The following is a 24,961-nucleotide window of genomic DNA, read 5'->3' on the forward strand; positions in this document are numbered from 1 at the left end:
AAAACATACCTGATGTCCCCGAACCCACAAGAGCTGGGAAGTGAGACCAATCCTGGGCGGCACAGTAGTGCAGCGGTAGAGTTGCTGCTTTATAGCGCCAGAGACCTGGGTTCAATCCTGACTACAGGTGCTGACTGTACGGAGTTTGAACGTTCTCCCTGTGACCACCTGGGTTTTCTCCGGGTGCTCCGGTTTCCTCACACACTCTAAAGAGGTACAGGTTAGTAGGTTAATTGGTTTTGGTAAGTTGTAGAAAATGTCCCTAGTGTGTGTAGGTTAGTACACGCATGATCGCTGGTCGGCACAGACTCAGTGGGCCGAAGGGCCTGTTTCCGCACTGTATCTCTAAAGTCTAATCCGAATTGCACTTTATCAGCAGACAGGCACATGATTGGCCTTTCATGGTCTTTAAGTTTTAGTCACATGGTTGACAAGGGTGAGGTGCGTTACTCAGATGTAGCTGAGGGGAAACCGGGACGGCCGCGGGAAAATGGTCAGGAAGATTCACTATTAAGATGAACTCAAAAGCAGGGAGTGGAGAGGATAACGTGGGGTGTGGGGGACCCTCTGTATTGAAAGCCAGTGATCCAATGTCAGAACCCACAGCCTGGTTCTGGGTCAAATATTTATTAATTAGTTCATTCATGATGAAGGGTCTGGGATCTGAATTGCTGACCCTGTTTCTCTTTCCCACAGAGGCTGCCTGACCTGATGAGTGTTTCCGGTACTTTCCGTTTTTTAATTTCAGAATTTGGCTTATTGATTTGTTAAACTGTTCATTTCTATTTGGAGATCCTCTGTGATTAAATGCTGGCTGAGCTTGAGATGACTTGCTTTCATTTGTGCAGGTGAATCACTGCGCCTTTTCCCGTGATGGCTACTTACTAGTAGCAGGCTGTGAAGACGGCAGCATTCGAATCTGGAATATTGGAACTGGGAAACATCTACTGACGGCAAAAGGTCACAAAGGTGGGGGATTTTAGTGGCAGCTTTGACATGCTGGTTGACATGCCTTGAATATTTGCAACACATGAACAGTACAGTACAGGAACAGGCCCTTCAGCCCAACAAATCTGCGCCGAATATGCTGCCAAGTTAAAGTGCTTTCTGCCGGCACATAATCCATATCCCTCCACTTGCTGCATATCCATGTGTCTGTCTAAAAGGCTCCTAAATACCATCACCTCTGGTAACATGTTCCAGCCACTCGTCTCTCTCTGTATAAAGAGCTTTCCTTGCAATTCTCCTTTAAACTTTTCCCCTCTGACCTTAAAGCAACACCCACTAGTCTATGCCATTTACATCCTGATAAAAGGTGGGTCAGGCAGCATCTCTGGAGAAAAGAAATAAGTGATGTTTTAGACAATAGACAATAGACAATAGGTGCAGGAGGAGGCCATTCGGCCCTTCGAGCCAGCACCGCCATTCAATGTGATCATGGCTGATCATTCTCAATCAGCCTTCCGTTCCTGCCTTCTCCCCATACCCCCTGATTCCGCCAACCTTAAGAGCTCTATCCAGCTCTCTCTTGAATGCATTCAGAGAATTGGCCTCCACTGCCTTCTGAGGCAGAGAATTCCATAGATTCACAACTCTCTGACTGAATTTTTTTTTCCTCATCTCAGTTCTAAATGGCCTACCCCTTATTCTTAAACTGTGGCCCCTTGTTCTGGACTCCCCCAACATTGGGAACATGTTTCCTGCCTCTAACGTGTCCAACCCCTTAATAATCTTATACGTTTCGATAAGATCTCCTCTCATCCTTCTAAATTCCAGTGTATACAAGCCAAGTCGCTCCAGTCTTTCAACATATGAAAGTCCCGCCATTCCAGGAATTAACCTAGTAAACCTACGCTGCATGCCCTCAATAGCAACAATATCTATTTTGGGATGGGAATCATTCTTCAGACCCTATCTATGCCTCTCATTATTTCAAAAAACCCTTATCATATCTCTGCTCGGTCTCCAAAGCTCCAGAGAAAACAATCCAAGTTTGCCCAATTTCTCCTTCTAGTTAACCCCCTCTGATCCAGGCAGCATTCTGGTAAACGTCTTCTGCATCCTCTCTCCAGCATCTTTTAATGGAGCATCCAGAACTGCACTCAATACTCTAACTGTGGCCTGACCAAAGCTTTATAAAGCTGCATCTTGATTTCCTGACGTTTTCACTCAATGCCCCAACCTACAAAGTTAAACATACCATTTGCTTTCTTTATCACTCCATCTACTTGTGTTGCTACTTTCAGGAAACTATGGACTTGGACCCCATGTCATGATCCCTCTGCACAACAATGTCATTAAGGGTCTTGCTATTAACTGCATACTTTCCCTTTACATTCAACCTCCCACAGAGCACCACCTCACACTTGGGGATTATATTTGTGGAAAATAGAACAACACAATACAGCACAAAAACAGGCCCTTCGGCCCACAATCTATGTGGTGAACATGGTGCCAAGAGCATTGCTTATCGACCTGCACATAACCCATATCCCTCGATTCCTTGCAAATCCACCACGTGCCTATCCAAAAGTCTTTTAAATGCCACTATTGTAACTACTTCAACCACCACCTCCCGGGAGCATGTTTTAGGCACTCACCACCCTCTGTGTAAAGACTTGTCCGGTAAGTTTGACGTGATTACATTGAATGACCGGATTGAATGATCAGCCATGATCACATTGAATGATCAGCCATGATCACATTGAATGATCAGCCATGATCACATTGAATGATCAGCCATGACCACATTGAATGATCAGCCATGATCACATTGAATGGCGGTGCTGGCTCGAAGGGCCGAATGGCCTACTCATGCATCTATTGTCTATTGTCTCTTTAAACTTTGCCCCTCTCGCGCATCAGGTTGGAATATTCTCACTCAGTGCTCTACCCTTTGAAGTGTGAACATGGGGGTTTTCGGATGTTAGCCGGAGAGCAAACTGTTGTAAAGACGTTGATTCTGTGGCTGCGGTTGTGACAGACTGTCGAGACTCCCGCCGTTGGTTGGCAGTGTACAGTCACACAGAGGGACAACGCAGCATCATTCTGAGTGCTCTTTGTTCTCCCACAGGCCCAGTGAAGGTTTGTGTGTTCTCCGCTGATGCCAAGCTCTTTGCCAGTGGGTCGAAAGATTGCACCGTGAGGGTGTGGGACACTGACAAGGGCACTTGCCTGCACGTGCTCAAAGGTAGGTGCCTACAGTGATGATAGGCACAAAGTGCTGGAGTAATGCAGGGAGCCAGGCAGCAAGCATCTCTGGAGGAAAAGGATGGGTGATGCTTCAGGTTGAGACCCTTTTTAGTCTCAAACTAAACTTAGGTTGAGACTGAAAGTGGGGGGGGGGAGAAAATCGGAGACTAAGGCATTTTCGCTGCCTGTCAGTTTTCAGTTAAACACGATGAAGGGTGGAGTGACTTGTGAAGTACAAAGATCCCAGCCCAAGCTTAATATGCATATATAGTGAGTTAATTGGAGTCACAGAGTCATACAGCATGGAACCAGGTCCTTCTGCCCAATTTGCCAATGTTGACCAACATGCCCCATCTGCACCAGTCCCACCTGCAAGCATTTGGCCCTTATCCCTCTAAACCTATCCTGTCCGTGTATCTGTCTAAATCTATATACTAAAACTCTCCTTTGTTTGTTCCTAAACGACAGCCAAAATGGTACACGGTAGCGCGACAATTCTAGGCCCACCTTACTCACCGTCGTCCCTTTGGTGCTAATGGAAGACGTTTCATTGAAATCGGTGTTATATTTTTAAAGTTATTCACATTTTTAAGTTTAAATCTATCTCCTTAAGTTAGATTTAAGTTAAATCTATCTCCTAGGGGGAGGATGGAGGGAGGGGGGGAGGAGGGAGGATAAGGGGGGGGGGGGGTGAGGGGGATGGAGTGGGTTCTGCAGTTGTACAGGGCCCTAGTGAGACCGCACCTGGAGTACTGTGTGCAGTTTTGGTCTCCAAATTTGAGGAAGGATATTCTTGCTATTGAGGGCGTGCAGCGTAGGTTTACTAGGTTAATTCCCGGAATGGCGGGACTGTCGTATGTTGAAAGACTGGAGCGGCTAGGCTTGTATACACTGGAATTTAGAAGGATGAGAGGGGATCTTATCGAAACATATAAGATTATTAAGGGGTTGGACACGTTAGAGGCAGCAAACGTGTCCCCAATGTTGGGGGAGTCCAGAACAAGGGGCTACAGTTTAAGAATAAGGGGTAGGCCATTTAGAACTGAGATGAGGAAAAACTTTTTCAGTCAGAGAGTTGTAAATCTGTGGAATTCTCTGCCTCAGAAGGCAGTGGAGGCCAATTCTCTGAATGCATTCAAGAGAGAGCTAGATAGAGCTCTTAAGGATAGCGGAGTCAGGGGATATGGGGAGAAAGCAGGAACGGGGTACTGATTGAGAATGATCAGCCATGATCACATTGAATGGCGGTGCTGGCTCGAAGGGCCGAATGGCCTACTCCTGCACCTATTGTCTATTGAGGGGAAGGGGAGGGGAAGGTGGGAGAGGGTGCTGCACCAATGCAGGTGAGGTTTGGGCCCAACGGGTCCACTTGGTCTGGTGTTTCTTAAACGTTGCGATAGTACCTGCCTCAACAGCTCGTTCCATACATCCACCACCCTTTAGGTAAATACAAAATACCCCTCAGGTTCCCATTAAACCTATCCTCCCTCACCTTAAATCTGTGGTTCTTGATTTCCCCTATTCTGGGCAAAAGACACAATTTGATTTGATTAGTAAACAATCCTGCGGGTTAGTATCGGCTTAATTCGTTGCATTTGGAGAACATTACCGTGCAGACTGATTAATTGAAAGATACAGCGTAGAAATATTCCCATTGGCCCACCGAGTTCACGATGACCAATGATCACCCGTTCACACTAGCTCTATGTTATCCCACTCTCTCATCCACTCCAGGGCCGTTTTTACAGCATTATGGGCCCCCGGGCAAAGCAGTGTACTGGGGCCCCTACCGTTACTCTCCCCCACCCCCCTTTCCCTACTAGCCCCCCCCTGTCGTGCCGGCGAAAAGCACTTACCGAAAAGCACTTAGCGATGGACTTAGGGTGCTACATTGTTGCGAAAAGCACTTACAGATGGCTGTGAGAAGCACTTAGGGACCGAAAATGTTGCGAGAAAAGCACTTATTGAACCTACATTTTTAAAGTAGTATTTATTTATTGCAAGTCACTTAACATACACAGATCAGCATGGGGCCCCTATGCTCGTGGGGCCCCGGGCAAGTGCCCATCAGGCCCATGCGTTAAGACGGCCCTGATCCACTCCCTACTAGGGGCAGTTTACAGAGGCCAATTAACCTGCAAACCCGCACTTCTTTGTAATGTGAGGTGAAACCTGGGGGAAACCCACCTGGTCATAGGGAGAATGTGCAAACTCAACGCAGACAGCACCTTGAACCTGGGTTGCTGGTGTTGTGAGGCAGCAGCTCCACCAGCTGCACCAATGTGCCGCCTCCATTTCCCCCCACGGATGCTGCTTGACCCACTGAGCTCTTCCACCAGTTTGCTTCTTGCTTCATACTCTGGCATCTGCAGCCTCTTGCATCTCCATGATAACGGTCCTCATTGGAGTGCTGCATACTACCTTCCATAACCAGTGGTCTCTGCAGATTGACAAGGCTCTGTAGTTCCTCTCAGCTTTGGAGATCAGACCTCATTGTTCTTGCTGTTGCTGGAGCTTTAATGACCAACACTGCACAAAACACACAAGGTGGTGCGTGGCACATCCATTATATGATCATTGCAACTGATGGTATTGAGTCTATGGATATTGTTCAATAACTGTGAATGGCAAGGGAAAAGCACTTGGGGGGAGGATGGAGTGAAACAGAACGAGACTGTTGGAGGTCAACTATTTCTTGATTCCCAGTAACTTTGAGCAGCAGCAATTAAACATACAAGTCCTCTGGAAAGGGGCAGCACTGTGGTACAGTAATAAACCCCACCTATCCCCATCCCTCTCCCACCAACTCACCCACTGCCATCCCAAATAAACGCTGGGACAGAAACTGATCTAGTCATGGCATTGGCGATCATTCCCACTGAATGTGAACCTTAGACCACAGGACACTGATGATGTCAGAGAAAACATAGAAACATAGAAAACAGGTGCAGGAGGAGGTCATTCATTGTGATCATGGCTAATCATTCACAATCAGTAACCTGTGCCTGCCTTCTCCCCATATCCCTTGATTCCACTAGCCCCTAGAGCTCTATCTTTTAAATTCATCCAGTGAATTGGCTTCCACTGCCTTCTGTGGCAGAGAATTCCACAAATTCACAACTCTCTGGGTGAAAAAGTTTCTTCTCACCTCAGTTTTAAATGGCCTCCCTTTTATTCTAAGACAGTGTCACCTGGTTCCGGACTCCCCAACATTGGGAACATTTTTCCTGCATTTAGCTTGTCCAGTCCTTTTATAATTTTATACATCTCGACAAGATCCCCTCTCATCCTTCCAAACTCCAGTGAATACATTCCAATCTTTCTAATCTTTCCTCGTATGACAGTCTCGCCATCCCGGGGATTAACCTCGTGAACCTATGCTGCACTGCCTCAATAGCAAGGACATCCTCCTCAAATTAGGAGACCAAAACTGCACACAATACTCCAGATGTGGTCTCACCGCAGAAGGACCTCTTTATTCCTACACTCAAATCCTTTCCTTATGAAGGCCAACATGCCATTAGCTTTCTTCACTGCCTGCTGTACCTGCATGTTTACTTTCAGTGACTGGTGTACAAGGACACCCAGGTCTCGTTGCACTTCCCCTTTACCTAATCTGACACCATTGAGATAATAATCTGCCTCCTTGTTTTTGACACCAAAGTGAACAACCTCACATTGATCTACATTATACTGCATCTGCCATGCATCTGCCCACTCACTTAACCTGTCCAAGTCACCCTGCAACCGCCAAACATCCGCTTCGCAGTTCACAACGCCACCCAGCTTTGTATCATCCGCAAACTTGCTCGTGTTACTGCTCATTCCAACATCCAAATCATTAATATCTATTGTAAATAGTTGCGGCCCCAGCACCGTTCCACAGTCTGAACGTTGCTCTGTGACCTGACCTGTCCCAATAAGCTGCTTTGTTCTCATTCCTAGGGCACGTTCAGAGTGTGGAGAGTATGTGCTTCAGCAGAAATTCGAAGCTGCTCGCATCTGGAAGCTATGACAACAAAGCAATTCTGTGGGATCCAGAGGTCAGCTGTGCACTTTTTTTAGTTTGATTGCATCTCACATCGTAGTGTTCCTCCCTCCTGCCTCCCCACCTCTCTGTCTCTCTCCCACCAAGTGGGCTCTGGCCTATGAAGTATTAGATCCCTCCTCTCCAAGACAAAATACTTACTAGAACACTGCTGACCAGGAACGATCTCCATTTGCACCGGATGTTGGTGGCCTGATGTAACATTATGCCTCTGTTTGATTTTTGCATTTTTCTTTAATATTCAATCTCGGGCATTGTATTGGAAGAGTTAGAATGACATGTAGTCCTGTGCCTAATGTCAGTAGGGTTAAAAGTCATCAGAAGTCAAGCGATTCTCACCATTTTTATTTAGGCGGCAGAGTGGTGCAGCTGGTAGAGCCACTGCCTCACAGTGCCAGAGACATGGGTTCGATCCTGATCTTAGGTGCTGTCTGTGTGGAGTTTACACGTTCTCCCTGTGACAGTGTGGGTTTGCTCCAGGTCATTGTCAAAGAGTCATAGGGTCCTACAGCGTGGAAAGCAGGCCCTTCGGCCTAACCTTCCCACACCAACCGACATCTCCCATCTACAGTAGTCCAACCAGCCCGCATTTTGCCCATCTATATACTAAAACTTTCGTTTATTTGTTTGTTTGTTCCTGAAGTACAGCCAAAACGGCAGACGATAGCGTGACAGTTTTAGGCCCACCTTACTCACCGTCGTCCCTTTGGTGGTAATGGAAGAGGTTTCATTGAAATCTGTTATATATTTAAAGTTATTCACATTTTAAAGTTTAAATCTATCTCCTCGGGAGGGAGGAGGGAGGGATGAAGGGAGGAGGAGGGAGAATAAGGGGGGGGGGTTGAGGGGGATGGAGTGGGATGGTAAGGGAGGTGGGGAGAGGCAGAGGGGAGGGGGAGAGATGGGGAGGGAGGGGGGAGCGGGGAGGGGGAGGGAGGGGGGAAAGAGGGTGAGCAGGGAGGGAGGGGGGGAGGAGGGGGGGAAGGGTAGGAGGGGGAAGGGTGGGAGGAGAGGGTGCTGCACCAATGCAGGAGAGGTTTGGGCCCAATGAGTCCACTTGGTCTAGTTGCCCTCTAAACCTGTCCTATCCATGTATCTGTCTAAATGTTTCTTAAACCTGCTTCAACCACTTCCTCTGGCAACTCATTCCAAACACCCACCAACCTTAAATCTCTGTCCTCTGGTTCCCCATTTCCCCTACCCTGGGCAAGAGACTGTGCCTTTACACGATCTATTCCTTTCATAATTTTATACATCTCTATAAGATCACCCCTCATCCTACTGTGCCTCAAGGAATAGAGTCCTAGCCTACACAACCTCTCCCTACAGCTCCAGCCCTGAAGTGCTGGCAACATCCTCGTAAATCTTCTCTGCACCCTTTCCAGCTTGACAACATCTTTCCGGTAGCATGGTGCCAAAAACTGAACACAATACTCTAAATGTGGCTTCACCAATGTTTTATATAACTGCAAAATGAACTCCCAACTTCCATACTCAATACCTCTGACTGATGATGGCCAATGTGCAGAAAGCCTTTTTAGCCAACTTGTCTACCTGTGATGCCACTTTCAAGGAACTATGTACCTGCACTCCAAGATCCCTCTGCTCTATGACACTTCCCATTGCCCTACCATTCGCTGTGTAGGTCCTGCCCATGTTAGACTTCCCAAATGCAACACCTTACATTTCTCTGTATTAAATTCCATCTACCATTCCTCAGCTCAACTGCCCCAACCCATCCAGATCCTGCTGCAATTTTTGACAACCATCTTCACTATCTACAATAGCACCCACTTTTGTGTCATCTGTAAACTTGCTAATCATGCCATTTTGGCATGATTACAATTTTGCAGTTGTACATTCTCATCCAAATCATTGATACAGATGATAGGTGCTCTAGTTTTCTCCCACATCCCAAAGACACGTGGGTTAGTAGGCTAATTGGCCTCTGTAAATTGTGTGGGGAGTGGATGAGAAAGTGGGATAACCTAGAGCAAGTGTGGATGGGTGATCGATGGCTGGCATGGAACTGTGGGCCGAAGATCCTGTTTACTTTGCTGTAGACATCTTTAGACTAAACTAAACAGGTGCCAAAGTAGAGATGGGCGAAAACTTCAAATTCCTAGGAGTAAATATCACCAACAACTTCTCCTGGTCCAGCCATATTGAAGTAACACCCAAGAAAGCATACCAACCGAAGAAGCCTGAGGAAGTTTGGCATGTTCCCAACAACTCTCACCAACTTCTGGTGCCATGAGATGTGCCATTGAAAGTATTTTTTATCAGAATGTATCGTACCATGGTTTGGGAACAGCTCCAGGAAATCTGAGACTGTTCCTCAAGGGTTTGTGGAATTGCGTTTTACAATTCAGTTGTGGTTTGAAACCAGAGTTGTTTGTGGTTGAAATGCTGAGAGCCTGGTGGTGTCGGAAGTTGTACTTGTGGGCGTGTAAATCTGATTTAGTGAAAAGACTGAGAAATACTTGTGGAGGTTAGTGTTTGATTAATTCTCTACCGGGCAACAGCCAAGTCAAAACCATTGAATGCTTTTTTCTTCATTTTAAACAGTTGGGTGAACTTGTGAACATTTTTGCCAAGCACAAGAAAGTCATTAAAGCCTGTGCCTTTTCAAAGGATGGACAATATTTGGTAATCAATTTTTAAAACTTTATACTTTATACTTTATACTATATACTTTATATTTTACTGCCTCATGAGTTATATTCAGAGCATTGTTATAAAACAACCTTTACAACCTAGAGGGACATAGTATATCGAACATTTCAGCACAGAAACTGGCCCCACATCCCACAATGTCCATGCTGAACATGATGCAAATATAAATTAATCTCATCTGCCAGCACGTGGTCTATATCCCTCCACACCCGGCATATCCATGTGCCTATCTGAAAGCCTCTTGGATGTCACTATCGTATCTGTTCCACCACCTCCCTGGTGGCATCTTGCAGCCACTTACCACCCTCTGTGTGAATAAAAACTCCTTTAAACTTCGCCCCTTTCAACGTTCACAGCTGGGGAGAATGTTCTGACAGTCTCTCATTCCTATGCCTCTCATAATTTTATGTACTTCAATCAGATCACCGCCCCATCTCCGGTATTTCAGAGAAAACAATCCCAGTTTGTTTAAACTTTCCTTTATGCTAATACCTTCTAATCCAGGCAGCATCCTGGTAAACCTCTTCTGCACCCTCTGCAAAGCCTCCCCATCCTTCCTGTAATGGGGAAGATGCAAGGAACTTTCAATGTTGGTGAAAGTGGGGAACAGTTCAGCATTCATCGATGTAAACATGGATGGTGAACCACTTGGGAATGGACTGTGAAAGCCTGGTCACACACATGAGCTCCGACACACTTAAAGCCAGTGAGAGAATTGGAGGTGAGGTTTTGAATTTGAAGTTATAGTAAAAACTAGTGACCCGTTGGGTCCAAACCTCTCCTGCATTGCTGCAGCACCCTCCCCTCCCCCCTCCCTCTTCCCCCCCTTTCCCTCCCCCCTTTCCCTCCCCCCTTTCCCTCCCCCCTTTCCCTCCCCCCTTTCCCTCCCCCCTTTCCCTCCCCCTTTCCCTCCCCCCTTTCCCTCCCCCTTTCCCTCCCCCCTTTCCCTCCCCCCTTTCCCTCCCCCCTTTCCCTCCCCCCCTTTCCCTCCCCCCCTTTCCCTCCCCCCTTTCCCTCCCCCCTTTCCCTCCCCCCTTTCCCTCAAACAAACAAACAAATGAGAGTTTTAGTATATAGATGAGTCAGAACCTCAAATAACGACCGTTTCAGGAGTACGTTGGGATACAAGGCCCTTACTACAACGATGCTTGGATCAGAGGAGAGACTACGCCTTATCGGATTACAAACTAAAAGTGCTGGGTCTCCTCTACACGTCAGTCAGCATCTGCGGCGAGAGAAACAGAGTTAACACATCAAGTCAAAGATCTTGCTTCAGAATCAGTCGAGTGTTGGTGTAAGGCATCTCTTTCCCTCCACAGGCCACCGGATCCTGGGATTGTACAGTCGTGCTGTGGGACGTTCAGACATTGCAACACCAGCAATCTTTGAGGGGTCACTCACGCAAAGTCAGCTGTGTGGCCTTTTCCGGCATTGGAATGCTGGTGAGCTGATCTGCGAAGTTTGGTAGAAAGTGCAGGTACTTAAAGGAGCAGGAACGCCCTCATTAGCCTAGTGGCTGATCCAAGGTGTGGCCTGACCCTGACCCATGAGAGGAGGGAGGACTCTGGCCTGCCATCTCCTCGACCTGGTTACCCTGGTGAAGGAAGTCTAATTATTTGACCTGGTGAAGGGTATTAAAGGTTTCGGCGAGAAGGCAGGAGAATGGGGTTGAGGGGCAAAATCGATCAGCCATGATCGAATGGCGGAGCAGGCTCGATGGGCCAAATGGCCTAATTCTGCACCTATGTCTTTTGATCTTACTTTCTGCTTCTAAACTTGTTTGGGGAGCATATGCATAGAAAATCACATTTGAGTTGTTGAACATCGTAAAAACGATTCTCAGTATGTTTCCCAAGCGTGCTCTTAAATGAAATTTGATGTGGCTTCACCAAAAAACTTGGTCCAAGATTGGCTTTGGGAAGCTTCTCAGAGAGAGGGAGAGGGAGAGAATTGTGGGAAGACAAGAGGTCATGTTAGAGAAGGGCTGATAACTGGGCGAATGAGAAGTATACCATGGTGAACCAGTGGCCAAGTGTAGGTCAGGTCAACAACGAAGGTTTCATGAGACAATGAAACCATCAAGCACCAGGAGGAAGGAGGAGAGGGGTCTTGTTATAATGACCCAATGCACCTCCCGTGGATAATCCATTGAGTTTGGCACAAGTCCATGTCTGGTTTTACAAGACTTTTTGAGTAAAACACAAAGTTCTGCAGAAACTCTGTGGATCAGGCAGCACCCGTGAAGGGAAATGGACTGACGATGTTTGGGGTCAAGCTTTTTAAAGGGTTTTTAGAGATATAGCGTGGAAACAGGCTCTTCGGCCCAATGAGTCCGTGCTGACCAACGATCACCCGTACATTAGTTGTCCGTTATCCCCGTTTTATGTCAATAGACAATAGGTGCAGGAGGAGGCCATTCGGCCCTTCGAGCCAGCACCGCCATTCAATGTGATCATGGCTGATCATTCTCAATCAGTACCCCGTTCCTGCCTTCTCCCCATACCCCCTGACTCCGCTATCCTTAAGAGCCCTATCTAGCTCTCTCTTGAATGCATCCAGAGAATTGGCCTCCACTGCCTTCTGACAAGGGACACTTTTATAGATCCAATTAACCTGCAGATTCAAACTCCATACCGACAGCACCTGTAGTCAGGATTGAACTCGTGTCTCCGGGGGTGTAAAGCAGCAACTCTACCGCTGTGCCGCCCTAGTTTGAAGAAGGATCCCGACCTGAGACGTCAAAACGTTGCACCTCCATTCCCTCCATAGACGCTGCCTGACCTGCTGAGTCCCTCCGGCACTTTGTGGTTTATCCATGTGGGGTCGGGGGAGTGAGAAATTGAAACTCAAAATCTGGCAGAAAATGTCAATTTCGCACTGACAAAATGCTATTGAAACCATCTCGGACGTTGCCCTTCTGATTCTTTCATAGGCTTCAGGATCCTGGGATAAAACTGTCCGTGTGTGGGATCCAGTGAAAGGGACTCTGATCTTCACACTGGTGGAACACAATGGGCCACTGATGTCCCTTGCATTCTCTCTGGACGCAATTCTACTGGTGACAGCAGCCAAGGACAAGAAGGTATGACGTGAACAGTGATTGAATTACAGGACCTCAGCTGCAACTGTGTCTTTACCCATTGTCGTTACCCCCCCACCCCACCCCCCCAAAAAAAAAGTTCCACTTCTGTCTCACCTGAAAGCAGGAACAATGAGTTGTCCACGTTCAGACCACATCCCACTTTCTGCACGACTGACCCACTCTCTTTATCCATTCCCATAGGTTTGTATCTGGGATTGTGAAGATGGAACATGTAAGAAAGTCCTTAAGGTAATTTCTCCCCAGTGTTTGAGACGTCAGGGTTACAATGAATGTTTCTCTGGTCCGGTTGTTCCAAGGTCAGTTTAACAAGACCATAACCAATGATTTGGACGAGAATGTACAAGACATGATTAGTAAGTTTGCAGGTAACACAAAAGTAAGTGGTATCGCAGACAGTGAAGGTAGTTGTCAAACATTACAACAGGTATCTTGATCAGCTGGGTATACGGGATGAGGAATGGCTAATGGAGTTTAATGTGGATATGTATATGAGGTGTTGCACCATGAGGTGGGAAGTCAAACCAGGGCAGGACCTTTACAGTGAATGGGTGTACAACTGAGGGGTGTTGTAGAGAAAGAGGGATCTAGGACTACAAGTGTACAGCTCACTGGAAATGGTGCCGTGGGTAGATAGGTGTTTTATCATGCTGCTCTTCAGTCAGGGAACTGAGCCTGGAAGTTGGGGTGTTATATTATACTCGCACAAGATGTACAGCATCACAGGCACACAGAAGCAGACAACACACAAAAACACAAATCATACCTAAATTATGCATTAGATATTGTAATGGAAAATAGTCATTTGTGCAAAAACACAATTAGAAACAAGCCCATGATAGTGCAAGAGGTAGACTGTACTGTTCCGTTGCTGAGGGAGGTTGGATTAGGGTTGTGCAGGTCGGTTCAAGCAAGTGATGGTTGTGGGAAAGTAGTAGCTGTTCCTGAACCTGGTGGTGTGGGACTTCAGGTTTCTGTACATCCTGTATAGCATTGAGAAGAGGGCATGGTCCAGATGGTGAGGATGCTTGAAGATTGATGCCGCCACCTTGAGGAGCATCTCAAGTGGATGCTTTGGATTGAGAGGGGAGCGCTTGATGCCCGTGATGTACTGGGTCCTTTCCTTCTCCCCCTCACAGCCCCACCTGGTTCTATATCGTAAGCAAAGCTGGAAATATGATATTTAGTCTCCTTGGCTAAATTGTCGATACAGATGTTTCCAATCTTGCGATCCACGTCTCTGACCTGGACAATGGGAACACATTGTTAGTGATTGACGTTTTATCTTCTTCCCTAGGGGCATCTGAACATTGTCACCTGTTGCCAATTTTCTTCTTTTGAGACTCTTCTGATTGCAGGGACCTCTGACGATGATCAGATCGTGACAAGATCTGTCGAGAATGTAGTTGAAAACAACTCGCGCCCCTAAGAGTAATACCTGATCGATCTACAGCAATATTTCTTCCTATGTCCAACCGTCCAAAAAAAATAACATTATGAATTAAAATACCATGAATCCACCAGGTTTGTAAGATCTGCACATTCTAGGGAGGGATTCGTGCTGCAAGAAGACCCCTTCACAACGAAAATGTGGGATTTCATCAGGGTCTGATCACCCATTCACACGAGTTCTGTCATCCCACTTTCTCATCTATTCCCAACACACTCGGGGCAATTTACAGAGGCCAATTTACCCACAAACCCACATGTCTTTGGGATGTGGGAGGAAACCGGAGCACCCAAAGGAAGAAATCGCACAGTCACAGGGAGAACGTGCAAACTCCACACAGACAGCACTTGAGGTCAGGATTGAACCTGGGTTTCTGGCGCTGTCGGCAACAGCGGCTCTACCATCTACTGCCCTTTAAAATTTTTACCACTTAACTTGTTCTTGTTGAGAAATACAGGTGGATCTAGGAATATTTCAGGTGTGTCGATCAGAGACACAAATGGAATATGATTCTGCTCATGGTAAGTCCGGCCCACAAAGATTCCCTCACATCACCATGTGCTGTGACTACACTTCCACGCTCCAGCTGTGAGCTGGTTTTATTCCGTCTCTTGCCACAATCAGCGGGTCAGTGGCAAAAGCCCCACCTAACTCCTCTGCCAATCACCCTCTCCTCACCTGAATCCACCCCTCACTTGCCAGATATTGCCCCAGCCCTTCCTCTCGCCTCTCAATCCCAGCGATCTCCCCTCCACTCCATCGGTCTGAGGAAGGGTCCCGACCAGAAACGTCAGCCTGTCCATTTCCTTCTGCAGAGGCTGCCTGTGCCGCTGAGTTCATCCAGCAATAGACAATAGGTGCAGGAGTAGGCCATTCAGCCCTTCGAGCTAGCACCACCATTCAATGTGATCATGGCTGATCATTCTCAATCAGTACCCCGTTCCTGCCTGACCACCTGACTCTGCTATCCTTAAGAACTCTATCTAGCTCCCTCTTGAATGCATTCAGAGAATTGGCCTCCACTGCCTTCTGACGCAGAGAATTCCACAGATTTACAACTCTCTGACTGAAAATGTTTTTCCTCATCTCCGTTCTAAAGCACTTTGTCTTTCACTCAATACTCCTGGCACCTGCAGACTTTTGCCTTCATTTCCATGGAAAAGGAGTCTCAAATGGGACATCTTTCCTGGACAAGGACAATGTACAACTGTCTTACTTCAACAGCAAGTAGGGGTGCTAGATTTTGTGCGTGTCCATACCATGTACACTGTGGACAGCTTGATTGTATTGTCTCCGATTTCCAACCAGTCTTACTGTCTCCGACTACATTTTATCTCTGTACCACCCACTCCCCTGATATCAGTCTGAAGAAGGGTCTCAACCCAAAATGTCACCCATTCCTTCCCTGCTGCCTGTCCTGCTGAGTTACTCCAGCATTTTGTGTCTATTTTCGATTTAAACCAGCATCTGCAGTTCTTTCCTCCACATTGATTGTAATTATGTATAGTCTTTTCTCTGACTAGTAAGCACGCAACAAAATCTTTTCACTGTGCCTCAGTACAAACTAAACGTAAGTAATATTGTAATATTGTGACTAATCCATTCCAAGGATTTCTGAGATAAATGACCTGGAGCTCATCAGAGCTCAACATGGGTCGGAAGGGACTGCAGATGCTGGTTTACACTGAAGATGGACACAAAATGCTGTAGTAACTCAGTGGGACAGGCAGCATCTCTGGATAGAAGGAATGGGTGACTTTTTGGGTTGAGACCCTTCTTCAGACTGAGAGTCAGGGAGAGGGATCGATAAGGAAGGCTAAGGTGTGAAAATGAAACATCAAAAGAGATGTGGATCAAGGACAATGTGGAATACATCATGTATAAGAAAATAACTGCAGATGCTGGTACAAAACGATTTATTCACAAAATGCTGGAGTAACTCAGCAGGTCAGGCAGCATCTCGGGAGAGAAGGAATGGGTGACGTTTCGGGTCGAGACCCTTCTTCAGTCTGAAGAAGGGTCTCGACCCGAAAAGTCACCCATTCCTTCTCTCCTGAGATGCTGCCTGACCTGCTGAGTTATTCCAGCATTTTGTGAATAAATCGTGGAATACATCATTGTTAGCTCGGAGAAGGTGACAACGAAGCAAACAGAGATAAAATGTAATCGGGAGACAGTCAAACTGGTCGGAGAACTGGGAAGGGGGAGGGATGAAGAAAGAGGGAAAGCAAAGGTTATTTGAAGTTAGAAAAGTCAATATTCATACCATGGCCTTGGTGTAAGCTGCCCAAGTGAAATTTGAGGTGCTGTTCCTCCAATTTGCGCTGGGCCTCACCAATAGCAGCATCATGTGCCAAGGAACCTGTAGCTGAGTGGAGACTTGTGGCTTTGTGTGGGGTGACCTGACATCCAGGGACATGCTCTGTGAATATAGGCTTGTTCACGTAAGGCAGTGATGAGAAGGAACTTCCTCTCTCAGGGCCGCGAACCTTCACAACTCCTGCACTCAGGGGTCAGTGGAATTGGAGTCACCACACACAATTAAATCCAGGATCGATAGATTTTTGGTCTGGACTCGACATTGCAGGGAACTGGCAGGATCGTATTAGCTGCAACCTGATAGTATGGCAGACCTACCCAAGGGCCGAATGGTCTTCTCCACCCTCAACTTTATGTGTCTTTTGAGAAATAATTGCAAAAAGAAGGTAGGCTACTTTTTTTTATAAATTATTTTTGTTTGCAGTAATCTTTTAATTATTTGCAACCATTTAAAATGCATTAATGTTATTTTATAAAATAATCCATGGCTCACCAAGCAGCATTCAGAAACATTAACCGTTCTAAATATGTAGGAAGGAACTACAGATGCTGGTTTACAACGAAGGTAGACACAACACGCTGGAGTAACTCAGTGGGTCAGGCAGCATCTCTGGAGAAGGGGAATAAGTGACCTTTCGGGTCGAGATCCTCCTTCAGGCCAAAGATACTAGAGGAGCAAGATGAACCACTTCGTTGAAATCGTCTATACTGAAGTGTAGTACGCAAAGGAGCTTAACATCCGCCATTTTAGTAGGCAAAACCCAAAGTTCACTATGCCTCTCGCAGTGTAATCAGTGTTTTGGGGGAACAGTATGTGTGATGATACCAGAAAATGCAGAATATATCTCATCTATCAATTCACAGATTTTTGTTATTTTTCTTTTTAAATGTTTCTGCAAGTATCTGCCTACTAAAATGGTGCCATGACATGCTACGGATTTGAGGGTCGAGTGGTCTATCTTGCTCCTCTAGTATCTTTGCTTCAGGCTAAATGGTTTCCACAGGCAGCAGAGTTGGGGTGTGGCTATGCTGCCAATTAGTGGGGACTTGGTGGGTGGGGCATGTGCACCTGGCTGATTTGCAATGCAGGAGGTGTACGAGTTGTACAGGATTTGCTGGACAGTTTCAAGGTCTCGGACAGACGTGGACATCTCTCCCTGGACAAGGACAGTGTAAATTTGCAATATTGTCTTACTGCAATGGCAGGTATGGATGTTAGATTTTGAGTGTATTCATCCAAATAAATAATGTTGAGACACAGGCACAATTTTCATCACCTTCCATAACTGCATGGCATTAGGAATCATGAGGCATTGTTTTAAAAATAATTAGAATAAAGACAGAAAGAGCCTACTGGGTCACGAAACCCTTCTGGAGAGAGGAATGGAGTGAAAGGTTCCGGTGGATGTTAAAAGAAAATATTTTCCTGGCATTATGTTGCCCTTGGACCAGGTGGATTCTTGGTGCAATTTTGGTCTCCAAATTTGAGGAAGGATATTCTTGCTATTGAGGGCGTGCAGCGTAGGTTTACTAGGTTAATTCTCGGAATGGCGGGACTGTCGTATTTGAAAGACTGGAGCGACTAGGCTTGTATACACTGGAATTTAGAAGGATGAGAGGGGATCTTATCGAAACATATAAGATTATTAAGGGGTTGGACACGTTAGAGGCAGGAAACATGTTCCCAATGTTGGGGGAGTCCAGAACCTGGGGCCACAGTTTAAGAATAAAGGGTAGGCCATTTAGAACGGAGATGAGGAAAAACTTTTTCAGTCAGAGAGTTGTAAATCTGTGGAATTCACTGCCTCAGAAGGCAGTGGAGGCCAATTCTCTGAATGCATTCAAGAGAGAGCTAGATAGAGCTCTTAAGGATAGCGGAGTCAGGGGGTATGGGGAGAAGGCAGGAACGGGGTACTGATTGAGAATGATCAGCCATGATCACATTGAATAGCGGTGCTAGCTTGTAGGGCCGAATGGCCTCCTCCTGCACCTATTGTCTATTGGATCTCTGGGTCAATTTAGAGGGCTGTGGAAAGTCAACTGAACAACAGTGGGTGAAAATCTAAAGAAAGCTGCAGATGCCAGTAGGGTTCCAGCGAAGCATCCTAGACCTGAAGCATTGTGCTTCACTCTCAGGGCAGTGCAGTGGGAGAGCAGGCAGAGCCGCTGCCTCACAGCGCCAGAGACCCGAGTTCCATCCTGATCTCGGGTGCTGTCTATGTGGAGTTTGCACGTTCTCCCTGTGACCGTGAAGGTCGGAGAGAAGCGGCAGCCAGAAACAGCGAGAGTGTGTATTGGCTGAAAGAATGTGAGTCAGAGGGAACGAAGATTTACAAAGTGGGCCAAAGGTCAGGCTCAAGTAATTTACAAATTAGCCCTACAGTAGTTGATTGGGTAGCTGTTAAAAATAAGTGCAGCTGCGGCAGAGCGGCCTCGAGAGTCTTCGTCGAGGAGACGACGCTCAAAGGTAGAGAGGGTGAGAGGCACAACCAATTGGGATTCGTCTACTGAAATAATGGCAGGCAAGTTGTTACAGTGTGACTCTTGCAGGATGTGGGAAGTCAGGGACACTGCTGGTGCCTCTGACAAGTACACCTGTGGAAATTGTGTCCAGGTGCAGCTCCTGAACAACTGTGTTAGGGAACTGGAGCAGCAGCTGGATGATCTCAGGACCATCTGGGAAAACGAGAGCTTCCTGGACAGGACCTACAATGAGGTTGTTACACCAAGGATACAGGAAGAGTGAAGGTGGGTGACGATGAGGAAGGGGAGTAAAATGCCTGTCCCACTTAGGCGATTTCGAGGCGACTGCCGGCGACTAGGCTGTCACCGAACGTTCGCCGGGGTGTCGCGGGGATGATCGTGAGGAGTCGTCAATGAATCGTTGTGGATTTCAGCGCATCACGGAAATTTTTTCCAGATAGAAATTTCTCGGCGACGGCTGGCTTGTCGCCAGGTATCGTAGCTTATTGCGGGCGCTGTCTGTCGCACGCTGTCCCCAGGTTTGCTAGGTTGTCACAGATGCATTTAGAAGCACGTAATATTAAATTAAGAAAAGGCATTTGAAGACACCAGAAGATAGTTTTGTTTAACCAATTTATTTACCGTCAGGACATTTGACGAGTAGATTGGAGGTAACAGTTTGATGGTCAGGTAATCGTGGGAATTTCGCGATGTTTCCGAAGACGGTGTAATCTCTTAGCCAAGTGCTAGTTTCACAAAAAAAGTAACTTGTATCGACCTGACTCGGCATTGTCGTGGTCATTGTCGTAGGGTAAAAGAAAATGTTGGCGATCTACGACTTTGACAGTCGCCGGCAGTCGCTTTAAAAATCGCGTAACTGGGACAGGCCTTTAAGCGTGGAGTGCAGGAGACCCTGGTGGCTGTAACTATTGAGAACAGGTACATCCTCTTGGAAGCTGTCGGGCGGCGGCGAAGCTTCCAGTCCGAGCGGCGAACATGTCTTTCAATCAAATCCTCACACAGAGGCTCAACCGGAGAGACCTACGTCAGGCAACGCCGTAGTGGTAGGTGACTCAATAGCGAGAGGTACAGACAGGAGATTCTGTGGCAACAGGCGAGACTCGTGGATGGTTTGTTGCCTCCCTGGTGCCAGGGTCCAAGACGTAGGTCGGACAGATTGCTGGGCATCCTCAAGGGGGAAGGAGAGCGGCCAGAAGTGGTTGTGCAGGTCGGCACAAACGGCGTCGGGAAGAAGAGGAAGGATGTTCTGCAACGTGAGTTTAGAGAGTTAGGAAGAAGTCTGAAAAGCAGGTGGTTATCTCAGGGTTACTTCCAGTACCTCGTGCTGGTGAGAGCAGGAACAGGGAGATGGGGGATCTGAATGTGTGGCTGAGGAGCTTTATAGACCACAGGGATCTCTTCTGGGGTAGGGGTGACCTGTACAAAAAGTGACGGGTTGCGCCTTAACTGGAGGGGGACCAACGTTCTGGCAGGCAGGTTTGCTAGTGCTACACGGGTGGGTTTAAACTAAATAGCGGGGGGGGAGGGGTCGACAAATTGGAAGTATAAGGATGGAGTTAAAGGGAAAGAGAGTACAGGAAAAGTTGCGAAAGACACCCCTATTAATGGGACGGAATGTTCAAGAAGGGATAAGAGAGTAAGGTCAGGTGTAATAGGAACCGGTGTGAGAGGGGAGGTGAATATCAAACTAAAAGTGTTATATATGAATGCGCGAAGTATAAGAAATAAAGTGGATGAGCTTGGGGCTCAGTTCGAGTTTGGTAGTCATGATGTTGTGGGAATTACATGGCTGCAAGAGGTCGGAGCTGGGAAAGGAATACTCAGCGTTTTACGTCCTATCGAAAAGACAGACAGGTGGGTAGAGAGGGTGGGGTAGCTCTGTTGGTAATGAATGATATTCAGTCCTTTGCGAGGGGTGACATAGAATCAAAAGATGTAGAGCCATTATGGGTAGAACTAAGAAATTGTAAAGGCAAAAAGACCCTAATGGGAGTTAGACACAAAATGCTGGAGTAACTCAGTGGGACAGGCAGCATCTCTGGAGAGAAGGAATGGGTGACGTTTCGGGTCGAGAACCTTCCTCAGACTGATGGGAGTTATCTACAGGCCCCCAACAGTAGCCTGGATATAGGGTGCAAGTTGCATCAGAAGTTAAAATTGGCATGTAACAAAGGTAATGCTGTGGTGGTGATGGGAGATTTCAATATGCGGGTAGACTGGGAAAATCAGGTTGGTACTGGACCCCAAGAAAGGGAGTTTGTAGAGTGCCTCCGAAATGGATTCATAGAGCAGCTTGTACTGGAACCTACCAGGGAAAAGGCCCTTCTGGATTTAATGTTGTGCAATGAACCAGATTTGATAAGGGAACTCAAAGTAAAGGAACCATTAGGAGGTAGTGACCATAATATGATAAGTTTTAATCTGCAATTTGGGAAGGGAAGGAGAAGAAAAAATCAGTAGTGTCAGTATTGCAGTTGAACAAAGGGGACTATGGAGGCATGAGGGAGGAGCTGGCCAAAGTTGATTAGAATGGGACCCTAGCAGGGCCAAAGAGGAAGAAAAATTCTAAGGAGAGCAAGAGGCAACCGTGGCTGACAAGGGAAGTCAAGGACAGTATAAAACTAAAAGAGAAGATGTATAACATAGCAAAGATGAGCGGGAAGCCAGAGGATTGGGCAACTTTTAAAGAACAACAGAAGGTACCTACAAAGGCAATACGGGGAGAAAAGATGAAGTGCGAAGGCAAGCTAGCCAAGAATATAAAAGGAGGATAGTAAAAGGTTCTTTAGGTATGTGAAGAGGAAAAGATTAGTCCTACACCCGGGTCTCTGGCCTTGCAAGCACTGTAAGGCAGCAACTCTACTGCTGCGCCACTGTTATACTGCAACAAGCAAGAATTTCATTGTTCTGTTGTTGGAACGTATAGCAATTATACACTTGACTCTTGTTTTAAACATGTTCTGATTTTATTGTTACACGATGTGGGCCTGAAGTCAGATATAGACCATCAGGACGGCAGGTCACCTTCTGGGATGCACATGGACAAACCCAATGATAATTCCTTGCTATCGCTGTGACTCGTTTTCAGTTTAAATTCCAGATTTATTTAAATTAATGGAATATAAATGCTCTGGTTGTGAAGGGATTTGTCAAGTTGTAAATGCGCAACTAATACTACAGCCACAAGAGGGCAACAGAGCTCCACCGGGAAGAGTGTGGCAGCTCGGGTTTGTCTGAGTAGCTGGGCAGTGTTGGTGCTGTGTGTGTTTGTGTGATGTTCCTTGGTGTGTGTGATGTTCCTGTGTGTGCGTCTGTGTGAGATGAACCTGTGTGTGTGTGTGATGTTCCTGTGTGTGCGTCTGTGTGAGATGAACCTGTGTGTGTGTGTGTGTGTGTGTGTGTGATGTTCCTTGGTGTGTGTGTGTGATGTTCCCCAGTCCGTGTGTGTTCCTTGGTGTGTGCGCGTGTGTTCCTTGGTGTGCGCGCGTATGTTCCTTGGCGTGTTTGTTCCTTGGCGTGTTTGTTCCTTGGCGTGTTTGTTCCTTGGCGTGTGTGTTCCTTGGCGTGTGTGTTCCTTGGCGTGTGTGTTCCTTGGCATGTGTGTTCCTTGGCGTTTGTGTGTGTGTGTTCCTTGGTGTGTGTGCGTGTGTGTTCCTTGGTGTGTTTGTGTGTGTGTTCCTTGGCGTGTGTGTTCCTTGGCGTGTGTGTTCCTTGGCATGTGTGTTCCTTGGTGTGTTTGTGTGTGTGTTCCTTGGTGTGTGCCTGCGTGTTCCTTGGTATGTGTGTGTGATGTTCCTGTGTGGGTGTGTCTATGATGTTCCCTGGTGTGCATGTACATGTGCGCGTGTGGGGTGTTTCTTGGTTCTAGGATTGCCAACTTCCTCGCTCCCAAATACGGGACAAGGTGACGTCACCGCGCTGCCCCCCACGTGACCTCACCCAGCCAGCGGCCACATGCACCCGCACCACCAATGGCGGCCGCCCAGGCTGGGAGGCGGGTTGCTATGCAACCTCCATTAGACGGCGCCCGGGCCTCCGAACCTAGGCTGTCCAGAGCAAAAATGTCAGAAACTTAGAGTGTCGGGACCTAAACTGTCGGGGCCTAAACTGTCGGGGCCTAAACTGTCGGGGCCTAAACTGTCGGGGCCTTCAGCGTCGGGGCCTACTGCATTGGGGTCTACAGCGCCCCCCCCCCCCCCGGGGCTAACAGCAGTACAAAATTGAACACCATTCAGAGAGAATCTTTGGATTATCATTGTCCCTTATTGCCATTTCAAGCCGGGGGGGGTTGGGTATGGATTCAACTGCTTGTCCTACCCCAGCTGGGCAAGGGGGGGGGCAGCAACTGACAGACTGCTGTGTGCCCAGCTGGCAGCTTCCCTGGCCTGGCACCGAAATGTGGCACTGCCAAGTTACAAAATACCTGTCAGTTTTAAGGCAAACTGATTTTTTCCCCACAAAAACAAACCACCTTAGATTAAGTGAGACAACCCAAGCGTAGCTGGCAACAGCCGTGATGAGTAACTACCGAGCGTTGTGGGCCCCTCTCAATGCCAGGAGCTCAGCGCTTTCAGAGAATCACGACGCAACCGTTATTCGAATGCCCGATAGCTGGAGTCAACAATGTCAAGACTTTGTACACGGAGTGATACCTCCTCCCCTCTTCATGGCGTAGCAACCCGCCTCCTGGCCCGGGCGGCCGCCATTGGTGGAGCAGCAGCACGTGGCCGCTAGCTGGGTGAGGTCACGTGGGGCGCGGGGCGGTGACGTCACATTGTCCCTTATTTGGGAGTGAGGAAGTTGGCAACCCTACTAATACGGGACAAACTAATTTAGCACAAAATACGGGATGTCCCGGCTAATACGGGACAGTTGGCAACCCTACTTGGTTCTGTCTGTGTGTCTGTGAGTGGTTCCTTGATTCCCTGAAGCTTCCAAGTTGCCACGTGATCTGGTGTTGCTCTTTAGGCGAGGGGCCCTACTGGGCTGGTACATGTGTGACTCCAGATCTACGGGAGTGAGTTTGACTTTAATCACGCTTGGAGATGGCCCAGTCAGCCACCCAGTTTACAGACAATAGATGTAGGATTGGCCTGTCATGCTCGCAACCCATGGAGGGATGTGTGGGAAGGGGTTAGTGGCCCAGCTGGCAGAGCTGCTGCTTGGCAGTTCCAGCAACCCGGATTCGATCCAGACCACTGGCACTGTCTGTGTGGAGTTTGCATGTTCTCACCAGATTTCCCATGGCTGCTCCGGTTCCCTTCCACATCCCAAACACAATTTAGTTTACTGTCACGTGCATCGAGGTACAGTGATAGGCTTTTGTCCCGCACTAACCAGTCAGCCGAAAGACTATATATGATCACAAACGAGCCGGGTTGTCAGGTTAGTCGACTGCTCCATCCTCAACTCCTCAACTCCATCCAAGGACCCAAACAGTCTTTCCAGGTGAGACAGAGGTTCACCTGCACCTCCTCCAACCTCATCGATTGCATCCGCTGCTCCAGATGTCAACTTATTTACATCGGCGAAACCAAACGCAGGCTCGGCGATCGCTTCGCTCAACACCTGCACTCAGTCCACATTAACCAATCTGATCTCCTGGTGGCTGAGCACTTCAACTCCCCCTCCCACTCCCAGTTTGACCTTTCTGTCATGGGCCTCCTCCAGTGCCACAGTGAGGCCCACCGGA

General features: G+C 47.5%; 1 protein-coding gene across 1 annotated transcript in view; it reads left to right on the forward strand.

Annotated features, from left to right (window-relative positions):
* The window catches only part of LOC144608246 (uncharacterized), a 37,917-nt gene that overhangs the window by 1,018 nt on the left and 11,938 nt on the right, over positions 1 to 24,961 (forward strand). The window contains exons 2-11 of the mRNA XM_078425842.1: positions 849 to 969; positions 3,074 to 3,190; positions 7,138 to 7,235; positions 9,809 to 9,889; positions 11,236 to 11,358; positions 12,849 to 12,998; positions 13,200 to 13,247; positions 14,314 to 14,418; positions 14,924 to 14,987; positions 15,603 to 15,693. Coding sequence (XP_078281968.1) covers positions 849 to 969; positions 3,074 to 3,190; positions 7,138 to 7,235; positions 9,809 to 9,889; positions 11,236 to 11,358; positions 12,849 to 12,998; positions 13,200 to 13,247; positions 14,314 to 14,418; positions 14,924 to 14,987; positions 15,603 to 15,693 — 998 coding nt within the window. The remainder of the gene's footprint in view (positions 1 to 848; positions 970 to 3,073; positions 3,191 to 7,137; positions 7,236 to 9,808; positions 9,890 to 11,235; positions 11,359 to 12,848; positions 12,999 to 13,199; positions 13,248 to 14,313; positions 14,419 to 14,923; positions 14,988 to 15,602; positions 15,694 to 24,961) is intronic.

Source organism: Rhinoraja longicauda, chromosome 31 (assembly GCF_053455715.1).
Source record: "Rhinoraja longicauda isolate Sanriku21f chromosome 31, sRhiLon1.1, whole genome shotgun sequence".
NCBI lineage: Eukaryota > Metazoa > Chordata > Chondrichthyes > Rajiformes > Arhynchobatidae > Rhinoraja > Rhinoraja longicauda.